General features: G+C 51.7%; 1 protein-coding gene across 4 annotated transcripts in view; it reads right to left on the minus strand.

Annotated features, from left to right (window-relative positions):
• Positions 1-2,876: 2,876 nt before the first annotated feature.
• The window catches only part of FAM234A (family with sequence similarity 234 member A), a 59,458-nt gene continuing 42,723 nt past the window's right edge, over positions 2,877-19,611 (minus strand). For 3 of the 4 annotated variants that reach the window (XM_037910499.2, XM_043523700.1, XM_037910498.2), the window contains exons 5-12: positions 18,862-18,992; positions 14,698-14,830; positions 14,126-14,264; positions 12,545-12,685; positions 11,666-11,744; positions 10,831-10,983; positions 9,494-9,596; positions 2,877-9,326 (exon numbers count right to left, since the gene is read on the minus strand). In XM_037910499.2, the coding sequence (XP_037766427.1) occupies positions 9,115-9,326; positions 9,494-9,596; positions 10,831-10,983; positions 11,666-11,744; positions 12,545-12,685; positions 14,126-14,264; positions 14,698-14,830; positions 18,862-18,992 (1,091 nt within the window). In that variant the 3' untranslated portion in view covers positions 2,877-9,114. Of the gene's footprint in view, positions 9,327-9,493; positions 9,597-10,830; positions 10,984-11,665; positions 11,745-12,236; positions 12,382-12,544; positions 12,686-14,125; positions 14,265-14,697; positions 14,831-18,861; positions 18,993-19,611 lie in introns of those variants that run through there. The other variant, XM_043523701.1, reaches the window with a different exon arrangement.

Consider the following 19,611-nt stretch of genomic DNA (forward strand, 5'->3'; position numbering starts at 1 on the left):
CACGGCTTGCCCCATGTCCCAGCTGGCAGGGCAGTGCGGGGGCTCTGACTCACACCCCGTGGTAGAGCCCTATGGCTGCAGTAGCTTCTCCCAGCGAGGGAGGGATGGTCCTGAGTCCCACCTTGCCTGGCACTGGTACCTGGCTCTGGGCATTGGCTGGGCAGTCTGGCAAGCCAGCTTCAAAAGCAGCTGATCAATCGGCTCCTCAGCTGCAGCAGGTGAGGCACTCACCAGCTGTTGGCAGGCAGCTGGGCTTTTCTGACAAGCAGTACTCAGGTTAAACAACTTTTTCCTAGAGATAATTGGCAGGAAGAAAAGCATCCATCCCAACCTTATTCTTGCTTCACAAATGCTGGAGTGGTGCTTGCTGGCTGCTCATGGCACACCAGGACTGCACCCGTTAGGCAGTGATCTTCTTAAAAGCAATTGATCCCTAATGTGCCGTCGGGAGAGGCAGGACTAGCCTGGAGCATCTTAATGGAGGGAGGAGCTGTTCCCCCTCGATTGGAGCATCCCCAAGGTGCTGTTCTTCTCCAGGGGAATTGCTTGGTGCTGTGGAGGTGCCAGGATTGCCATCCGGCACGGGCCTACGCAACCCCAAGGCACCTGCTGTGGGGACTTGACTGAACCTGAATTTGGCAGGAGGGTCCCCATGTTCAGGAGATGGCTCTGCCTCCCTGAGATGGGCACCATCAAGCCCATTTTGCCCAGGACTCTAACCTACCATTCTGTCCTCCCCAGCACTCGCCCTGGTCTCTCCTGTACCAGACCCCTGGGTCCCATCTCATCTAGCTTTCCTTGGAAGAAGGTCATGTATTCCTCTGCTACGTCCACCTGTACTGTTAATAGCGAGCCCGCCTTGGGAAAGCGTTCACGCCAGCCCACAGCCTGCACCCCTGCTAGCAGAGCACAGGGCCAGCATGGTCATGGGGGCACTAGCACTGCTGAGCTGAACACTGGGTTTGCAAAGGTGTGTTGGGGATAAAGGCACAATCCCCTCCCTGGAATCTTACAGTCCAGGCTAGCTCGCTCGCGGTTTGCACTGGAGGAGCACTTGGGGTACGTCTGTGCTGCAATTAAAAACCCACGGCGGGCCGGTGCCAGATGACTTGGGCTCGCAGGGCTCACGCTGTGTAGGATGGTGGTGGGTCGGTCTGTGGGCACCAAACCAGGCTGTCCCAGCACAGTGGAACTGTAGCAAGCCAGTGTTGTGCTGCACCCAGCAGGGAGAACAGAGGCTGTGATCTGCGGTGCCTTGTAACGAGCTGTGGTGAAGCCAGGAGAACGCGGCTGGGGCTGGCGCACAGATGGGGCCTGGCCGAAGCAGCTTTGTGGTCTAAATGTCATCAGCGGGGGGCCTTGGCCCTACTCCAGTCCCCTTTAAGCTGAGCCAGTGTTGGGGAGTTCAGAACAGGATTATTCTGCAGCCCAGAGCCAGGGCCCAGCTGCAGGACGATTACAGCACTTACATAAGCAGCAAAGCAGGGCTTTTTCCTGGGTCTTCCCTGTGATGCTGTAGATTAACCCTGCACAGCACACACCCAGCTGGTGGAGCCAGGGGGCAGCTGGCTAGGGCCCGAGAGGAACCACAGGTCCCAGCTCCAGCCAGGGAGGACCCCAGCATTGAGCGAGCCCATTGAACGCTCGAGCCCCAAAGTAACTCCACCTCACAGTGTGCGCGCTGTGGGGCCATGGGATCGTGGGGCCAGTGTCACTAGTGGGAATCCTCACCACCAGACTCCCCACAAGCCATGCTGCTCTGCTGGAGGGGCGCCAGGCCGCAGGCCGAGTTCAACCCCAACAGCGATTATCCCCCAGCACCTGGAAAGCACCAGTGGCAGCCCCCTCACATAGCCGTGGACCCAGCTACCGCCAAGGAAAGCGACAGCACATCAATTTGAACCCATGAAACATCCACCCCACGCAAACAAACCGGCCAACGGCCAATGGATGGGACTTGCGGGTAGCTAGTCCACCAAGGGGGCTGCCAGGATGGTGGCAGCCAACTAGCCCAGAGTGCCACTAAGCTGGGATGTTGCTGGGGAGGATACACCCTCGGTGGCGCACGGGGTTCTCTGGCCTGTGCTATGCAGGGTGGGGGAGCCACAGGCCGTGCAACTGGTGCTGGCAGAGCTGTGGGGGCAGGAGACCCCACTGGCCCATTACACAGGACAGTTGGACCGACAGGCAGCTCCGTGAGGCGGCGGGAGCCCCCCGATTCCTGGCTGCAGGGGAGCCCTGCATCCCGCAGCAGAGCCAGGGAGAGGGGATTCTGCGCCTTTGGCCTTGTTCCTCCCCCTGCCCCCATGGTAGTGTGAACAGGGGGCTCTGGCAATCCCCCCCTCCCCACACACCCCGAGGTCAGGAGCAGGAAGCGGCAGCAGGTGATGGAACATCTACACATGGAGGGCCCTGCCCATGGAGCCATCCACATGAAGCTGCAGGCCCAGCTCAGTGGGCAGCTGTTCTACCTGAGCCTCCTCTAGCCACGTCTTTTTCAGCAGGCCTGGGGCAAGCGCAGATAGAGCCCTGCGCGGGACTATTTTATTAATCCTGCTCCTGTCTCACAGCGCAATACTCACTCCCGCAACGGTTCTTGCATTTTTATCCCACTCCCACCTGCAAAAACCTCAGATCCCACAAATCCCACAAGGGAGAGAGATTCTCCCCGGCCACTAGAAAAACCCAAGCCAAAAACCCCATGGTTGGTTAATATATTAAATATATAAATGGAATTCAGATACAATTTTTACCACGAAAAGAATACAACAAATCTTGCTTAACCCAGGTAAAAACACTAACTCCTGTTACAATAGACATCAAAACTCTCTCTAGCCCTCACTTAAATTTAAGTATTAAAACCCTTTTTTTTTTTCCCCAATAAACCTGCTTTACATTGCTGAAATTCGGTCTATGATAAACTGCTGTCTTGGGGACATCACACAGAACGTCCAAACGAATTGCACCACAATTTTGCCTTAAAAGGTGCTGGGGTTTTTTTTTTTAAATGACTATAAAAAGTTAAGTGGTTTAAAAAAACTGGAAGTTTTTAAACCACTTGAGCACTATTTTTAGAACTTTGAACCATCCCAGTCAAGTTATTTAGGGCAGGGTTATTATTGCTTTTTGAAAAACATTTACCAGGGAAACCGTGCACAGCACTGACAGTAAGCTGCTGCGGCAGTGACAGTCTGCACGTACGTGAAGTCACAGAACAACAAAACCGGAGGGGGATTCTCTGACCTGACCCGAGCTGGTGTACGGTACGGATTCACAAAGAGGGAGATAAACAAGCAAAGGAAAGAGCAGCTCAAACAAAATAATTAGCAATTTCTCCAATAGGCAATTCTTGGTAAACTGATGAGAGATTTAGGGTTTTCCCGCAAAATTACCAGTGTCTAGTTTTTTTGCCCACCCACAACAATGTACATTTTACCCACTCCTCCTATTATGGCAGCAGGTCCTGCAGGACCCCAGTCCCGCCGCGCGGGGCTCTAAGTGCAGGTAGCAACCTGCAGGAAGTGTCACTGCAGAAGGGCCCTGGAGAAACGGTGAGCTAAGCTAGGGCCTTAGGAGACAGGGCCACAGAACGCAAGGAAGCAGATTGGGCTAAGGCAAGGGCTGGGAGGGAGCGGGTGTGGAGCCAGCCCGTGGGCAGAGGGAGCTGCTGCAGGTGGAACGGGGAGAGGGCAGTCTTTCCATGGGATTACCCTTCTGATTGCTCTAGGCCCAAGAATCCTGGTGCTGAGTCACCGGAGGTACAGGGAGGAAGGGGTTGGAGTCACAGGACTGCTTGGGTTACAGAGCCCATGCTGTAGGCCTGAGTTGGGGGTATGGGGTGTTTCTGGCACCCGTCTTGGCTGTGAAGGTAGAACTTGGGTAATGAGCTCCCAGTGTGAAGCAGCACAAGTGCAGCTGATCATCCACCCTGAGCCCCGGGCTTTTTCAGAGTCTCTGCTTCAGTGGTCGTAGGCTGAGTTTGGTGGCAGGAGTGAAGTACTCTGGGTGCTGAGACAGGCACCTGCTGCCAGGGATGAAGCCATGTCACTCACTGGCAGACTAATTTGAGCTCCCCACTCTTCTGTCCATTGTTTAAGCGGGGAGACTAGAGCTGCATCCAGTGCTCCTGGGACACTGCTATTTACACAGCCTGCCTTAACCTCAGCCCCTGCCCCAGGCCCCTCTACGCAGGCATAGCTTGGACTGAAATGGCCTTTTACTGCAATGGCAGATCCAGTGTGGTGCTGGTCATTACACTTGCCCCCCGTCTCCCTGCATCTGAGACTGCTTGTTAGGCACCCAGCTGCTGATTCCATTTTCTCAAGTGCATCATTCACACTTAATACTTAACATCAGTGCAAAATCCTCAGTGTCCAACCCCCTGGGGCAGGTTTCATCTTTTCCTGGGTATTTTCTTCTGCTGCGTGTTACGCACAGCTGGGATCAGCAGAGTTCATGAGCTCCCTCACAAAACCAACAACAAATCATTTGTTTTCACATCACAGTGAGTAGAAATAAAAGCAACCAAGGGTTCAGTAATGAACTGAGTGAAACCGAAAAGTGACTCTTTTATTAGCAGCATAAAAGGAGACCTGCAAAGGGAAAAAATTGTGCTTATGCCCCTTTGGGGCTTTGAATTTAGCATCTATTGAGCTTCATGACTGATTCACATTCTGGAGACAGGAAGCCCTTGTTATTGACAACACTCCTGGCCCCTTCAGTGAACGTGTGAATGCTAACGTAGATCCACTGAGGTGTCCTCCAGGGTGCCTGAGCTATCTAAGGCTGCGTCTACTTACTGAAGTTGCCTGGGATCAGTTAAACCAATTTAAGAGCATCCGCACCTGGGGATATAACTGGATCTGTTGTGATCTGGTGCAATGGGTGTGTTTAGAGAAGATCTAGAAGGAAAAAACAAGCGAGAAAACACCCCAGCTCTTTATCACAAGCAGCTCAAAGGGCACATGCACCCAGTCCTATTAAAGTCCTTGGCCAGGTCCCCTGAAGAACTGGCAAGGCAGGCTAAATTCCACTGCTATTGGGAAAGGAGAGGAACGCTCGTTTTCCAGTTATAGTCACACAGTCACATGACGTGCTCCTGATGCGGCTGTGGAGCAAGCCTAGCCCAGATGGTTGGTGTCCCTATTTTATACAGCAGCTTCAGTGCGTCACAGTGGCTGAACAGATGACATGGTCCTTGGCATCACTTCATTTCAGTGCACGGTCAAACAAGACTAACTCCACAAACTGAAGGGGGGGAGTTTACTACTTAAACTACATCCAACACATGACAAGCTGCTCTACTCTGAAATGTCATCAGAGCAATTTTCCTCCTTCCAGATAAGGGGGGGAGGGCCTGTTTCAGGACACGTTTTACAACTTTCCATCATTCTGTCAAACCCAATTCTGCATGTTCTGAGCTCAGGGCTCAGCCACGCTGGTTCCTTAAAGACAGCAGCAGAAGCAGAGCACTGTTTACAAACAATGCAAAAGAGGTTTATTGAATCATCACAGTTAGACCACGCCCAGTACAGCAACATTTGCAATAAATTAGAGAACCAAACCTATCATCCTAGTGCTAGAAAATACACTGTTGACACACGCAATGATTTCTGCTAGTAGCGCCCAGCAGAGTTACTGAATCAAGTCACAATTAAACCGTTCCTTCAACACTGCAAAAACAATGACACAGGGGAAAAGCAGCTGGAAAGAAACTCTTGCATCATTACGAGGGTGTTAGCTTGGCACTGACATTGCTAACAGGAGAACCTGGATTTCCAAGTTATCAGGGAACGTGTTAACAGCGGAACTTAAAGCCAGAAAAGTCTCCCGAGGCTGAGACTCCGGCTCTCCTGAGGCAATGTTCAGAGTGCCTGCCTGAAAGGGTTGCGTCTGAGTAGGGGTCAGGAAGGAAGAGGAAAAACCTCAAACAGCAAGAATCATTAATGCACAATGCAATCCTGATGCACAGACCACATCCCCTGCAGCCTTGTTCCTTTCGAGGAGGTTCAGCAAGATACAATCTGCAGCTGATATATATCAGTCCAACAGGCATGCAGGCTGCAGGGTTACCGTTTGCCCACGGCACGGTGCAACCCGCACGGCCAAGTTTCCTGAAGCTCAGCTTGGCCCATCAGTGGGTGGGTTACCTGGCAAGCTGAACCTGCTATCCTCACTGACAGCCGCTCAGTGCCACCAGCAGGGTGCAGGTGAGAATCACAACTGTGCGGTAAGGCATCCCCCAGTTCCAAAGGCACAACTAAGGGATTTGCAAGGCCATTGGGTCTCAAGTCATTCACATGCCAAGCAAGAGGCAGGCTCCTGAAGGGTAGGCAAATCATGGGAACCTGAGCTAGAGCAAAGACATGAGACTGGGCTCTGCTTCCAGCACTCAGACCATTCAAAAGACCATGTTAGGGAGAAGGGGAATTCATAGAATCATAGAATATCAGGGTTGGAAGGGACCTCAGGAGGTCATCTAGTCCAACCCCCTGCTCAAAGCAGGACCAATCCCCAACTAAATTTCGAGAGAGAAGCCAAGGGAATCCCTGGCACAACACACAATGCAGCCTGCAGTCCCAGTGGAGAACGCTCTGGAGAGGAGCCCTCCCCAGACACGAGGAGCAGGGAGCTGAGGCATCATCCCACTGACTGCACGTTCTGGGGGCATCCTCAGAGCAGGACGCTGCCCAGTGCACCTTAGAGCAGGGCAGCTGCACCAAGCTGCCATGGTGGGAGACTCGGTTCCCATGATGGCTAGCCGTGCTCTCGCCACTAATTTGCTCCAGTAAAGCAGCTCCGTTCCAGCGGTGAGGGCACTGAGCGTAACACTCCACAACTGTATAATTTCACAAAGGGGTGGAGGGTTGTGCAATGGGGACCCCGGCCACCTTAGAAGCAGAAGTGCAAGGTCAAACAGTTGGTTGCTACACCAGCAAACCCTACCAGTAGATGCTGCAGTTAATTTTGCCCGGAGTTGTTCCCTAGGGCCTGGCTCTGAGTAACTGAGGAGCCAGGTGCTGCCAAATCAGATGCTCGGGGCGTGGTGCCCAGCAGCAGCTGAAGTCGCAGTGCAGTATGTGCTGGCGGAGGAAGCTGACACAAGCAGCTTCGCTGTCCTGCACAGCCTCCTCTCCAGCACCAATCACACCCTGCAGTGTTCCTACGCGTGGCCTTGACTCAGACCAAAGGGAGGCGAGCACTTAGCCCCGCCTCACATCCTGGGGGATTATCGCCTGCCCTTAGCGTGAGGAAGCCTTGTCCGTGCCCGCTGGGGATCAGCTCCCCGATTCCACGGGCGCCACACACTCCTCCCGAGGCCTCGCAGGTCCTGCTCTCTCCACAGATGAGCGATGCGCCCACTCCAACCCGCCAGCCCTCTGAGTGTCCCCCCGGAGCATCCAGCCCTGCTCCACTGGACACAGGCAGAATTCACAGATTCGCTGTTCCCAAAGAACCAGGACCTCAGCTTAGCAGTCACCCCACAAGCCTGCAGCACAGAGCTCCAAGGAGCTGTGACGACTGGGGCAGTGACAGGGCACTTCTGGGCACTGAGCTGTGCCTGCGCTCTGCCTGGCCCCCAGGGCATTTCACCCCGGAGCATGGTGCCCCAGGGCATGCCAAGGGAGGCCCCAAAAGGAGACACCCCACCACTTCTGCCCCTCCCACTGCAACCTCAGTACAGAGCGACAACAAACGGATATGACCACACTGCAATGGCAGCACCCAAGTGTCCTACCCGCCACATGGCTGCTAGCACTGAGAGGGGCAGCGTTACTCAGCGATTAGAGCAGCGGATCAGGAGTCGGGGCTTTGCAGAGTTCTCCCGCCAGCCCTTTCCCAAAGAAGCTTTGTGTGACCTTGGCCAGACACTGCACAGCCTGTCTCCATGTCCCCCTCGCTCAGTGAGGTAGCAGTGCTCAGAGGACTCTCCTCGCAGGGGTCGTGAGGCTGAATTAATGTCTGACGAGCAGCACACACCCTGGGAACAGCTGGCTGGCCTCCTCCTGGCAAAGAACACGGGCAGCTCCACTCTGAAGAGCGCCTACAAACAGCCCTGCGGGTCCCAAGTACACTCGATCTGCCCAGCCGATGAGCAGAGAGCACGTGCTAGCACCACAGGGACTGGGTAGCCAGGCAGGGGCTTGTTATGACTCTTGCATCATCTACAACTGGAACTTCATTCGCAATTCTGTTCCTGATGAGTGAACCAGCTGCGGCAGGGCCAATGGGGGAAAAGCAGCCCATGCTTCTCTCAGCCAGTAATAGGCAGCAGCTCTGCACCTCGGTACGCAGCAGGAGCAGCAGGCTTGGAAAATGAGGAACTGCAGTTTATACAGAGACCTCTTCAGAGTAGAACTGCACTTTAGTCTGTGGCTCTCCTGGGCCAGAGAATATCTGCCATATCCAATACACCAGCCATTGCATGCCCCACTAGACTCACTCCAGTACCCATCTCACCACATTATCCCTGGCGAGCAGCACTCGGGTATTCCATTGAGACACCAAACACGCCATGTCCACGCCACTCTTTGGAAAAGGCAAAAATTCCTATTCAGGACAGCCCATCTGTCTGACTGGGCAAAAGGAAAAGAAAATCCAATACCGCACGCACACGTGCGCGCACACACACTCCCACCCTCCTCATCTTGCTCTCACCCAGATGCACATGCCTTCCCTCACTGCAAACACCAAGGTGAGAGTAATCAACTGAGGCCTCCCTTCAGCACCCAGACATGCCCTCCCTGGGTCCTAGTTTGGGGTGTGTTGGGAAGGTGGCCCTGGCTGAGGTACGCCCTGCAGCGCAGCAGGTATTGTGTGATTTAGAAAGGGAAAGAGGCAGATCTCCTGGAAGTGATGGCACTTCAGAGACAGCCAGGGACTGAAGCCCCATCAGCTCAGAGGCTGGCTGCGCTGGCAGCCACCTGTGCAGGATTTGGGGTGCCCAAGCCCTGCGGGCTCACAGGTGGATTTGCTGTGGCTGTTTTCTCAGCAGCCAGCCTTTGGCTTGTGGATCAAGAACGGCAGCTTCCCACACGAGTTCGTGATCTGGGTTTAATGAGTCCATTGCTGGAGGAGAGTGCTGAGATGGCTCTCTGGGGTCTCCCAGGGAGCTCACATTTGGCTGCTGAATCGCATCCTGAAGAAGCGGTCCCTGATGTACTGCTCACTGTCCCCCGCCACCTGGCTCAGCCAGGTCACCCTACTGCCAGCGATGTCCTCTTTCAGCTTTCGCTTGGCGACAGACACCCAGCCTGGCCGCTCGCTGCTCTGCGGCCCAGTCAGCAACACGTAGCAGGCATGCCGGCTCCGCTCAAACAGCACCGCTGGAACAGAGAGAAGGGGGTTACAGCCAGACCCCTGCCCGGGACAAGGGCAGATCAGAGCGCTGCAGCCAACCGAGACCCCGCAGGCTCTGTGAGAGACGACAGTGCGAAGGGCCAGCTGCCACAGCCAGCGTCTCCACTGGAGGGGCCCAGGGAGCAGCACTTACCGTCGAAGGCAACTATTCCGTCTGGGCTATTGTTCAGCTCCAAGAGAACATTGGGATAGGATGGATGGAACAGATACAGATTCTGGAGAGCCACTTTGGAGCCCTGAAACAAACAGGAGGCATCAAGGCGGGGAAGCACATCACCCTGCCCAGTTGGGCAGAAGCCACACTCAAAACACGCACCTGGCTTTGGGGAAATAAGCCAGGTTTTGCCCAACTCTGCTAGTTTGTGCCAGATGGCACCAAACGTGAGAGCTGGGCGGCAGACATTACCAGTCCAGCCTGGTCGGACGAGTCCCATCAGTACCAGAGCTGGGTTTATTCACTGGTCTGTAACGCCCCCGTCTGTTTCTCATAACATTCCTGAATGCCCCAGGTGCCCATCAGCCACACACAGGCAACAGAGAGGGAGAGGGTTCAGGAAGACGTACCCAGCGGTCATGGGGAAAACACTTAGCAAGTCTGCACACAACAATCAGGCTGATGATGACAAAGGTCCGAGAGGGAGCAGCGTCATCACTGCCCCTCACTCAGCTCTCACAGCCCCTCCCCTGGCTGGTTCCCAGCACCAAGAGGCTGACCTGCCAGCTGACTTTCCCCATCCAAGTCGCTGTATGCCACGGCCAGACAGACAATGCTTGAGGGGCACCAGAGAATCCACGGCCTCAAAACAAGTTCTATAGGGGCATTTGCTGTAAGTATGAAAAATCAAAGCTAACCCTCCACTGGGAGCTCCAGCACCTGCAATTTTCTAACCGCTTGGTAAAGACACGTGCAGACACTAAGGCACCAAGTCTTCCAGGTCGCCATCTCCTCCTGCCGGATGAGCTGAGCTGCCCCCCGCTTACCAGCCCCATCCACAGCACACCAAAACACTTGCCTGCCAGGCTTTCAAGAGCCAGGCTGTGAATGAGTAAACTTTGGCTTAAGAACCAGCTAGTTGCACCGCAGTCTAGCGAGCACCTTTCACTGCGCAAAGCAGAGACCCCTCTGCTCAGCTCCTTAGGCCTGGGCTGCATCCCCTGCAAAGGCAGCACGGCACCACAACTCGGGGGGGCCGGGAGGGGGGGGGTTGATGTGGATTCAGCCCACGTCATCACAGGAGGGGAGTAGACTGTGATACTGACCAAGGGTACTGGGCCACACATGAGCAGAGGAGAGCCTGGAGGGACGTGTCCAGGCACGTGTGCGCGCACAGTACAGAAGGGCAAAGTGCTTCCCCGGGGCTAGCAGATTTCAGAGTGTGCGTGTGTGTATGGGGGGGGCAGGGGGCGGCTGAGGGGGTGTCCTGCAAATTCCAGTTCAAAATCAGAGTGAGCCTAAGGGGCTGTCCTCACCGTTTCATTGGCCTCTGCCTGGTACTCTCCCCAGAAGAGGAACGTGGACCGGTGATCTGCAGTATTGAGTGTGGCTGGCCTTGGACTCCCTGCTCTTGAATTCAGCTCCAGCTCCCAGTGGACTGCTCCAGAGCCACCCTCAACAATCATGATCTGGCAGAGAAGAAAGACCAGAGCTTACCCTGAAGCATGCAGCACACAGAGAGTCAGGGGCCCAGCTCCAAGCCTCCCTGAGGGAACAGTGCTTGGCTACATGGGGAAATCAGATCAGGGCACGCTAGCTGAACCCAGACTCCACGGAATGAGCTGCCATTTGGAACCTGTGCTCTAGTTCCTCCTCAGAGCTCTACAATTTTCCATTGCTTCAATCCAAGGCTCCTCTGACTTTCTCAGCACCTATCCTGGGTATTTGCTCTCTCTCCAATTTGGGGGATGATCACAGCTGAAATGGACACCATGGAAACATGCATGATGCAGCCACGAAGGGGGCACCTAGGGGCCTTTATGTGTAGTTAGCCATGTCAATGCAGAGTCACATCTAGAGGTGCTGGGAGAAATCAGACCCAGAGCTCTGCCTTTGGATTCACCTGTCGTTTATGGTTAGTTACTTGCAGGAGGGAAGAACTCCACACACTGTCTCGGCTGACGAAGGAACCTCCTGGAGAAAGAGCTGCACATCTCAGCAAAGGCCTTTGACACCTATCAAGAGAGCCAGCTCCCCTCCGCCCAGTGCAGGGCTAATTCCTTGTGCACACAGTATTCGAGCCCAACCAAACACAGACCGTAGCCAGCAAGTGAGCAAGGAACGGGGGATCAAAGCAAAGAGCTTTCAAACCTTCTTCCTGTTGGGTCCAACTCCACTTTCAAGGACTATGTGGAGAACGTCAGGTGTGTAGTAACCTAACACTGGCTCGCTGCAAGAGAGACAGGAGGAGAAGGGGACTGAGACAAGGTACCGAGCAGCCAGGGAACAGGTGTCTCAGGCCCAGTGCCTGTTTGTCTAGAGCAGCCTGTACCCAGCCCACACCTAGCCTGGTGAGAGACTCAACTGATCCCACAATGGCTCAGCATTTGACATTATTAACTGGAAGAGCTGGGGGTCAGATCCCTTTTTTCCCTAGGCTGAAAGTTCTGCCGAAGCAGCTCCCAGGTCCTACTTCTTCCCTGAGACAACAGGAACTTCAACCCCTGAGGCACAGGTAACCAGGCTGGGGCACAGAAAGGGGAGGTTCATGTAGTCAGCATTGGCCTTCAGAGAAGATGTAGGATTACCACCCCTCCATGGCACATAAGGTAATAAGCAGGCCAAGTTTCTACCCACTCATATGGCTACAGTATTTGGGTTGGGGGTTGGAGCCAGGCTATTGGGGAGGGGTTCGCAGCGGAAAAAGACACACACTACGTACCATGACCTTCTCTGCCCTCACTCCCTGCTGTGGCTCCCAGGGAGAGACAGTCTTGGAAGAACCACAACACAGCCCCCCACTCCACGAATTGCAGCCATGTCCGTAGGAAATAGACTGATTGAATGAGGCTCCCCATTCACCCTCCCTAGAATCAAGGCAGGGCTTCAAGCTCTCCCCTTTGTGAAGGGATACTAGATCATATGAAACATGCACTTTGTACGAAGAAGGGGCTGTTTATCCCTGGAACTCAAGTGTCATTGGGCAAACTCTTGGAAAGGAGCATCTCTCTCCTGCAATGGCAGCATTACCTCAAGATGTGGGAGGCGTTGACTGTCCACAGGGAGTTAAGAGTTTGTCCATCGAGAAGCTCAGCCATGTCTGACTTCACAACCAAGATATTCTCCCCCGATTTCCCGGGAACCTTCACCAGGTAATGAATGTCTCCAGAGCTGAACAAGGAGAGGCCAAGACAAGGAACTAGTGAGATTTCCTACCTGAGAATACCACTTTATTCTTAGCATGCCCGATGCAGAAATCAAAGGCTATCATCCCGCCAGGAAAAGGAAAGGTAAACAAGACCATGCGCCAGGCCAAATGTCTCTGCTGAAGCCAACATTTGGGGAGGAGAAGTTGCAGGTTGCCAGCTCTCCCCATCCAACTGGGCACTCTCCCTTCACAGAGAGCAGCTCCCTTGGGTGCCACATGCAAGAGAAGTAAAGCATTCACTCTCCCTGCACTCCAGGTGGCTGTATGAGGAAAGCACTCTGGACTTGTGCCCTTTGTTTCTTTATAACTGACGGATCACTGCAACCTGGAAGTGCTCCCCTCCCTCTCTGGGAAATAAAGAGATTTCCCTGACTGGTCACTGCATTAGAAATTCAGGTGCTGTCTAGTGAGTGAGTGACCAAAAAAACATGTTCTGCAAAATTCCCTTATCCCCTGCAGTTACATGCAATTCCGGTGCCTACCAGTCTCCCGCACTCCCTGATCTCTGCCCTCATGCTTTAGCCATATCCAAATCCACAGCCCGGTCAGTAATCTAGGGGAGAGTTAAGGTTGTGTGGCTCGTGTGGAAACGCATTTGGGTGTGCAGGGTTTAACTAGCTGTTGGAACTGAAAGGATGTCTGTAGTGGAGCTGAGGCGTCAGAGCGCGTGTGGGGGGAGCAGGAGAGTTTGCATTGCTGTGGATTTGAAAGTTCGTTTAACTGGCGATGGTCTCATTTTGAGAGATTGCACAGACTGGGACTGTGCTTTACCCACAATGCAGTTGGCTGTTCAAGACCGTGCGCGCGCATGCACGCATTCCGGTTTGTACTGATGGTTTTAGTCTAAACGAATTTGAACTGGAAGTCTCCAAAGCCTAAAACTTGGCAGAAATCATAGAAATAAAACATGGAGGAGACATTACACCATCCGGTCCATCTCCCTGGGGCCAACACAGGACTGGGACGTGCAGGGCATTTGATCTGTCCCGATTGTTGGGCGTCCCCCACGCCTTCCCTCTGGGGAGGATTCCACAATCCAATAGATCTTGCTGCCAGGAAGTTTTTCCTGCTATTTAGGCTCAATCCATGCTCTCAAATTCATCCCTTTCCCCCTAGTTCTAACCCCTGTGTGCCACACTCACTACTTCCTCTCTGTCTTTGGTGTCTTCCCCCAACCAATATAGAAGCAGAATTACATCCTCTCCGCTTTGTTGTCACTTACTGAGTCAGTTCCCCCAGCCCTCTCCTCACTGTTTGGCACTGGAACATGCTCCTGGACAAGCCAAGAGCAACACTGTGAAGCGGATCTTAGAGACAGCTAAACCGCACTGCTGCATGCTTCAGTCAGTGGATCAGAGGCCCCACGTATAAATCACAAGGTCAGGAGGATGCAATGCTGCTACCTGAGAAGAGGTATGTGATGTGTGGGGCTCTCGAACTTCTTCTCCCACTGAGAATCTTGCTTCAGGCTGGTGAGTTTACTTTCCATCCCAGTTACCATGCTGTAGAGATCCTTCAAGGAGTAGCCATAAAGAGAATTTACTGTGCAAACAAAGAGAAATCAGGATGATGGAGGAAGCTTACCTTGACCATTGTGCTAAACTGTGCAAATGAGGCCTTCTCTCCTGTCCTTTCCGCTCAGAAATTGTGTGTCAGATCCTTAGGGAAGCACAGACTAACTTAGCAACCTGCCCTACACTCACTTGGCATTACCTGTGTTTCGAACTTACATTTCAATGCACTGTCCAAAGAACATGTAAAGAGCACACTGTGGGTTCACAAGATGAGCTCTTATTTTCAGTAGAGGGCTCCTTCTGTTGCTTTATCTTGAATGTCATTTCAGAACCTGGAAGCTAGTCTTGCAAGAATGTGAAATACTGTACGACAAGCTGGAAGAGTATTTACGCATTTCAAAGTGATGGTCACTTCTCCGTACTGAGAGCATATTTAGCGTTCAACCAGCAAGAGGCCTTACCAGTATTGAAGAGAACATAGTAGGAGCCAGTCTTAGTCACATGCATAAGATAACCAGGCCTTGCGCCCACACTCAGTCTGCCACTGGTTCCAATCTGCTCACCATTCTTCCCCGAATAGATGAAACTTTTAGTCTACAGAGAAAAGGAAAACCCTAAGAATAAATACTTATTAACACTACTGTTGCAGGTTAGCATTCTCCTGCTGCTGCAGCCCAAACCCTTGGGGAGGCTGATGGCGTGAGATGGAAAGGTGGCTGCCTGGGCACAGCTTGCACTGTGGCTCGCCCATCTGTGTGGAGCCTTCTCCACACATCAGAAGACACTTTACATGCCTTGGATCACTTTTTTGCTGTTGACTTAAGACGGGGTTTTCAAACTGAGCTCTTGTCAGGGGCTACGCGTGATCCTGTGATGGCGAACTACACATTTTATTTAGCAAGACTTTGCAATCTAATCATAGGTATACTACGACCCAATTCTAGATAAGGGTATGTGGTAGACTCCATTATTTGGAAAGGGGTATGTAGCCTTAAAACAGTCTGAAAAACCACTGACTTTTAGACAATGCAATTCACAACACACAAACAATTCGCCACATACCCATCTGGCCACTAGGTGTCACTGTCTGGCATGAGCCTCAATTTTTTTGTTGTGCATAATTAACCACAGGGCAAGGTTAGGCCTCTTAACAGTAACAAAGGTGACTGTAGAACAACTGCTTGTGCGTTTTTGCTGTTGTATTAGGTAACAGGGAAATTTAGCTTTACAGGATGCTTATCTTACCCACGGCAGCAGAGTGACTGGCTAGGTCTCGCCTCACTGGTTTATTGAGGGAGGCTGTCTAGGACACCGGCTTTCCTCTTTACTCTTTCTGAACAATGCCAGCTGAGCTCTAACATCTGTTTGGCCAGAAAGAAGAGCAGAAGGCACTCAGAGCAGCACCTCAGCAAACCTGACACCCGGAATCAGCAGACTATGGGCACCCTAAACCAAGCTCCCACTAAGGCTAGCTCTATAAAACGGTAGTGCCAAAGAGAATGAAGAGCCCAGCCTGCTCCCACTAAAGTCAATGGCAGGACTCTAGTAGTTAGAGCAGGAAACCTGTTGACCAGACAGGAACTTTTCGAGAACCAAGCTGGAGCACACACCAAGCACTCTAGAAATGCTTCAAGCAGAACATTACACAGGGAGCCAAATGGGGTCAGATTCATATGACTAGCCAACAACCACAGCTAGCAGAGCCAGCAGGTGAGATCACCTGCATGGAGAGGGGCAGGGGAGGGCCTCTGAAGGCAGTATGTGGGTGACTGGGATGGGTAGGGACATAGAGGACAAAAAGGGGGGAAGAAACAAACAGGTGAGGGAGAGGAAGAGGAAAGCTGGGAGGTGGAGTGGGATCCAAAGGAGCCTCCCACTCAAGGTGTGAATGGGTGGGTGAGGATGGGTGAATGGGTGGGTGATCTTGCTGGAGAGATTGACATATGAACTGGGAAGGGCGGTGAGCTGGGGAAAAGAAGGTTTGAAGTAGCTGGCACTCGGAGAGTTAGCTGAGGATGTTGATTACTGTAAGGGGACTTAAGAACTTGATTTTCAGAGGGAATGACATGGAAACTCATGACTGACTCACCTCCCCTAGACACCTATCCCAAGGTCCCCAGACAGAACAATAAACTTCCCAGTTGTTCCCAGTCTCCCAGGCTGGGGAGGATAGGGAAGGTGTGGGGTGGGGGTGGGGGGTGGGGGGGCAGAACCTATAGTTCAACAGGTCATAAGTTTCTATCCATTATGGAGAGTTCAGTTCTCATAGATTCCTACATTCCAAGGCCAGAAACAATCATTGTGATCTTCTAGTCTGGCCTCCTGCGTACCAAAGGCCAGAGAACTTCCCCACAATAATTCCTAGAGCAGATTTTTTGGAAACACATACAGTCTTGATTTAAAAATTGTCAATGATGGAGAATCCACCACGACCCTTGGCATGATCTCATGGTCATTTGTGAAGCTCTTGAGCACTCATACCCTATCAGTCCTCAAGGAGAGTAACGGCCAACACCATGTACACACTGGATTGGACATATGGCAGAAATGTCCATGACTTGCTCCTCACTGTTCAATTTAATACACAAATCAACTATTACAGGTGAGAAGCGAATACATGCAGATGGCTGCCTGGCACAAATATGCATAGAAACAGACACAAAGCATAATGAAGAGCTTATGGCAGCACAAACTCTATTTGAGATTAAGATCTCAGCAAGTACTGTATTCACAGCCCTAGCCCCAAGGGCTTGTCAGGAAAATGGCCATTTAAACATCCACCCACCCAGCTCCTGGAGCCTATAAACTCCCCCACCTGTAGCCTGACTCTGCTGCCACTCTCAGGAAAGCCAGTAGATAGACCTTTCTGCTAATCACAATACTATCACTTTCAATCTCAACTGTACTTAGCAACAGAATCAATCCACTTAAAATAATGCTGAAATAAAAAGAAAACGGTACACAGTTCAAGCACAGAAGTTTCTGGTTATCAGGGAATAAGGTACAGATTATCAAGGGGTGCGAAATTCGGTTAGGAGCTGGTGGCGTAAGGAATACATAATCTGCAATCTTCCTGATTGGGGGTAAAAGTTTAACCGGTCAAAGTACAGACATTGAGATATGGGGGTATGTTGTCCATATAATGGCTATGTTCAGGTGTGGAGTATAATGAGCGGATACGATGATGGGGATGGATCTACCCTCATTTGGTGGGATATAATGTTCAGTGAGTTTATGGTTCCAGTTCATACGGTCCAATGGAAAAAGCCTCTCAGTCCCTTTCCCATAGTGGATGCATGTTGTCGTACTGGCTCACACCTCCTGGTACTGTCGGTGGCCGGTGATGTGTTCGATGTAGATGTCCCTGGACCATCGGATGGTGTCTGAGGTACTATTCCAAAACTGGTTTCTTCCAAGCTGTAAAACTTAACATGAGGCTGCCCACACAGTGAGCTAAGGCCCATCTTCCATACTAAGGCCACGGATTCTTTTATCTGAGATGTGGCAGAACCCCAGCCCAGTGCTCCATCAGAAGGGTCAGAGGAGGGTTCACAATGGCTAAAGAAGTTGAACAGGATAAAGAAAACCTCAAACCCCTGACAAGGCTTTGCAGAACGTGGAACGCGTTCAAACATTTTTTGGCTGCTTTATCTATAAGTTGTGAGATAAGAAGACGACACAAGTAGCGAGGGGAACGCATGAGAGGGAATAAAAAACAGAGGAGATGCAGGAGTAAGAAGAGGCGGTGGAATTTCTGATGACCGCGGCAACAGATCATAGCTACTGAGCTGCTCCAGTATTCTGTGTCTCTGAGAAAGCAGGGCTCCCACACCTCCAGTGTTGTCCAGTTAAAGAGGGACATGTACAGTTAAAGTGGTACCACCTTCACAGTGTGGACAGCTATATTGGTATAAAGGTGCTTTCGAGGGGTATAGCTATTCCTGTTCGGGAAGGGAATAAGCTCTCTGGTATTAGTCACCTTTATACCAATATAACTGTGTCCACACTACGGGCTGTTCCAGTGCAGCTTTGTTGATAAAATCATCCCCCTAACTGACACAATAATACCAGTACAAACACTGTGTGAAGTACAGGCCTTGGTCAAATCTCAGGTATGAAGGGGACATCATGAGCTTAACAATCACAGTTCTGAAAAGCAAAAATCTTCAATTTACCTTCTCTACAGTGCTTTACAGGACCCAAGCAGGACATTTCAGAACCTGATTTCCTGGTGCTGTTTGCATTTCTCTCAGCCTGGGCAAACAGACCAGGCCAGCCAATTGCACTCTTGTTCACCATCAAGGGGGCAAGGTACCATGGCTGGGCTGCAAACTCACCAGGGGAATATTTACACCAAAATATGGTTTTCACTGGGATTTATATTTTTAGATCAGTGAAATATTTCTATTCATTTGAGGGAGCGGTAAAACTTTATTAGTCCAAAAGCAGCAAGACAATGTCCCTTCTGGGTGGGAAGGGGAGGGGGAGGGGAAGAGGACCTGCCCTACTGAAACATGCTGGTCTCACAGAGGCCCCCAGGGGGTACTTCCCGTTTTAGAACGCTCCTGTCACACCTAGCAGTATGTGCAAAGGCTATCATGGCTCAAAGTGATGATTGTATGTACCTCATCTCCTGCAGTGATAAAGATCATCACGTCCTGAACACCGTCCCCATCCACATCTGGTATCTTTAATAAGGGAGTCATCACGGTATAATTAGCTCCAAAACTGTTAAACTGCCTCCATCGAACTTCCCCTGAAAAACACAGTTATTCCTGTTATGAGAAACATTTGCTCCAAATATACAAAACATTTGCTCAGAATATTGTTTAGTGGCTCTGTGGGACTGAGGAACAATTTGTCATTACTGTTCTCTGAGATACCCCACAGCCTGATAGCCCATCCTGCATCATCACCTAGCCCTGCACACTGGGGTGTCAGATTTGGCACTTCGTAGTTACGGGTCTTCTTCGCATTTCAATTATAAATTCAAATGTTCATGGGTTTTATTCACAGATGAAGCTCAAACCTAGCTTTCAGCTGGGGAGCCTGAATGGAAAAGGCCTAAAATATAGCTGGCACTAAGATGTCTTTCCTAATTCTAAACAATGAACAAAAAAGCGTATGCTTGGCTGGGACTGGATCTCAAGTATTTTTGTAGGATCTGCTCTAGGAGAAAGATTTTTCTTTGACACTCTGAAGCTATTTCTGAGCAAACTCCAGATGGATGCATGAGCACATTACAGTATGCCACAGCTGAACTCCAGAGACACAGGGAAACTGGGAGAACCTCACCCCTACTGGGGACTGAGGCCTGCTGATAACAGCTAACACCAGCCCAAAGCAGGTAACTGGCGTGAGGAGTTCCTTTTCAT

The sequence above is a fragment of the Chelonia mydas genome, chromosome 10 (genome assembly GCF_015237465.2).
Source record: "Chelonia mydas isolate rCheMyd1 chromosome 10, rCheMyd1.pri.v2, whole genome shotgun sequence".
In the NCBI taxonomy this organism is placed as follows: Eukaryota; Metazoa; Chordata; order Testudines; family Cheloniidae; genus Chelonia; species Chelonia mydas.